This window comes from Corvus brachyrhynchos, unplaced genomic scaffold (assembly GCF_000691975.1).
Source record: "Corvus brachyrhynchos isolate BGI_N302 unplaced genomic scaffold, ASM69197v1 scaffold511, whole genome shotgun sequence".
NCBI classification, from domain to species: Eukaryota; Metazoa; Chordata; class Aves; order Passeriformes; family Corvidae; genus Corvus; species Corvus brachyrhynchos.
In genome coordinates, this window is record NW_008236214.1 from 142,564 (window position 1) to 144,654 (window position 2,091).

General features: G+C 64.0%; 2 protein-coding genes across 2 annotated transcripts in view; one reads left to right on the forward strand and one right to left on the reverse strand.

Moving 5' to 3' along the window:
* APBB1 (amyloid beta precursor protein binding family B member 1) overlaps window positions 1–737 on the forward strand; it is a gene marked incomplete at its 5' end in the record, with an annotated part of 4,012 nt that extends 3,275 nt beyond the window's left edge. The window contains one exon of the mRNA XM_017744446.1: window positions 721–737. Coding sequence (XP_017599935.1) covers window positions 721–737 — 17 coding nt within the window. The remainder of the gene's footprint in view (window positions 1–720) is intronic.
* Window positions 333–2,091, reverse strand: part of SMPD1 (sphingomyelin phosphodiesterase 1) — a 3,478-nt gene continuing 1,719 nt past the window's right edge. Inside the window, exons 2-4 of the mRNA XM_017744462.1 lie at window positions 1,962–2,038; window positions 1,355–1,500; window positions 333–1,278 (exon numbers count right to left, since the gene is read on the reverse strand). Coding sequence (XP_017599951.1) covers window positions 863–1,278; window positions 1,355–1,500; window positions 1,962–2,038 — 639 coding nt within the window. The 3' untranslated portion in view covers window positions 333–862. The remainder of the gene's footprint in view (window positions 1,279–1,354; window positions 1,501–1,961; window positions 2,039–2,091) is intronic.

Consider the following 2,091-nt stretch of genomic DNA (forward strand, 5'->3'; position numbering starts at 1 on the left):
ATGCAGCTGGGCAAAGCAGCGTGAGGGGGCAGGACCACTGACCCAACGCTCCAGGGCACACAGTTACCCAGGGTGTTGGGTTGGGGGTCCTGCCCCCACCACTGCCCCCATGGTGGGTCATGCCCCCCCCAAGGTCCCCAATGCATGTGGCGTAACGAGGGTCTGTGTTGTACTAAATCATTAATTAATAAACCCATTCCACCAGCCCAGCTTGGCTCTGCATTTGGCCTCTTACAAGGAGGAGCTGCAAGGGGAGGGATGGTGAGGGCACCGTGTCCAGTTTGGGTCTTCCTAGGGTGTTGCAGGGTGAACATGAGGGTGAAGAGGGGCAGTGGGGTCCATCCACACCTTTATTAGGGGGGGGTGACGGGAGTACAGGGACTATGGCCTGATCCCAATTGTGATCCCAGTGGGTGAGAATTAGGAGAAGGAGGTGGGGTGGTGGGGTCCCATCATCCCTGATTTGGGTCTCCCTAAGCTGCAGACTGAGAATTGCGGTGAGGAGGATGAAGGACAGTGGGGTCTATCACACCTGTACCGGGGGGTGATGGGAGCATGAGGACTACGTGCTGATCCTGATCCCAGTTCCAGTCCTGGTGGGTGAGGATAAGGAGGGGTGGTGGGGTCCATTGTGCCTTTATTGTGTAACTGGCGGGACGTGGGGACCACGCGCCAATCCTGACCTCGCTCCCAGTGACCTTGTGCGGATCCCGCTCCCAGCCCCGCTCCTGGTGTGACCGTGTGCTGACTGCAATCCTGCTCGCTGCGTAACCGTGTCCCAGCCCTGCTTCCAGGGAGACCACGCGCTGACTCTGCTCCTGGTGTGGCCACGTCCCAGCCCCTGCTCCTGCTGGCCCCTGGGTCAGCACAGCCGCTGCTGGTGCCAGAGCTCCTGGATGCGTGGGAAGGGCAGCGCAGGGCGCAGGGGCTGGCACAGTGCGGGGTCGGCGGCGCGGCCGGTGCGCAGGGCGCAGAGCAGGGCGGCCTTGCAGGGGCTCCCGCAGGGCTCGTGGGGCGGGTGCCCCTTGTGCAGGTGGAACCAGAACCGCTGGAAGAGCTGCTCGTCGTCCTGCATCCGCCGCACCAGCAGGTCCCAGTCAGCCGGGAAGGCCGTGGGCAGCCCGTAGGCCTCACGTGCGCTGTAGAGCCGCTGCCAGGGCGGGGGAGTCCCTGGGGGGGCCGCGTTGGCCTCCGTCAGGTTTAGGATGAAGGTCTCGTGGTCCAGGACCGCGTGGGAGCTCCCAGGGTAGGAACCGGCCACCTCATACACACGGTACCCTGCGGCGGGAGGGACAGTCAGTGCCGGTGGGATTGGGGTGGCTTGGGGGGACACATGGGGGGGTCTGGGGCACACCGGGATTGAGGTTGATGTAGGTGGTGACGCTTGGTGCAACGAAGGCAACGGAGACAGGACGTGACAGCGTCTCCTCATCGTAGAACAACTCAAACTCGTCCAGGTGCGTGTGCCCGAAGAACTGGGCAGCGATGGTGCCCTCGAACCTGCCACGGTGGGGTGAGTGGGGGGCGGCATCCCGACCTCCAGACCCCCACCCTGGAACCCCAACCCAAGCCTGGCCCTGGGGCTCTGGTACGTAGGGTGGTGGTCCAGGATATGTGGGGTGGGGGTCTGGCACATGGGATGGCACATGAAGGGAGAGTCCAGGGCGCAGGGTGGAGGTCTGTGTAGGGGTCCAGCATATGGGGCAGGGACCTGTTGTATAGGGCAGGGGTACCATGTGTCGGTGGGAGTTCAGGGTGTGGAGCTGGTCTCTGGCTTGTGGGGTGGGGGGTCTGGTGTGGGGGTCAAGGACGCATGGACAGGGGTCTAGTGTGCAGGGCAGGGGTCCAGCACATGGGGTTGGAGTCCAGGGCACAGTGTGGGGGTCTGGCATGTGGGGTGGGGCACACGTTCAGGGGTCTGGCACATGGTGTAGGGTCTGGGCCAGGAGTCAGGCACTGACCTGTTGACGATGCGGTAGTAGTTCCAGCTCCAGCTGCGCAGACAGTGGGCCGGGGGGATGTGCCCGATGATGTGCACCTGTGGGCAGGGAGCCAGGGCTGGGGCTTTGTCTGGGGCCCACCAGAACCCCC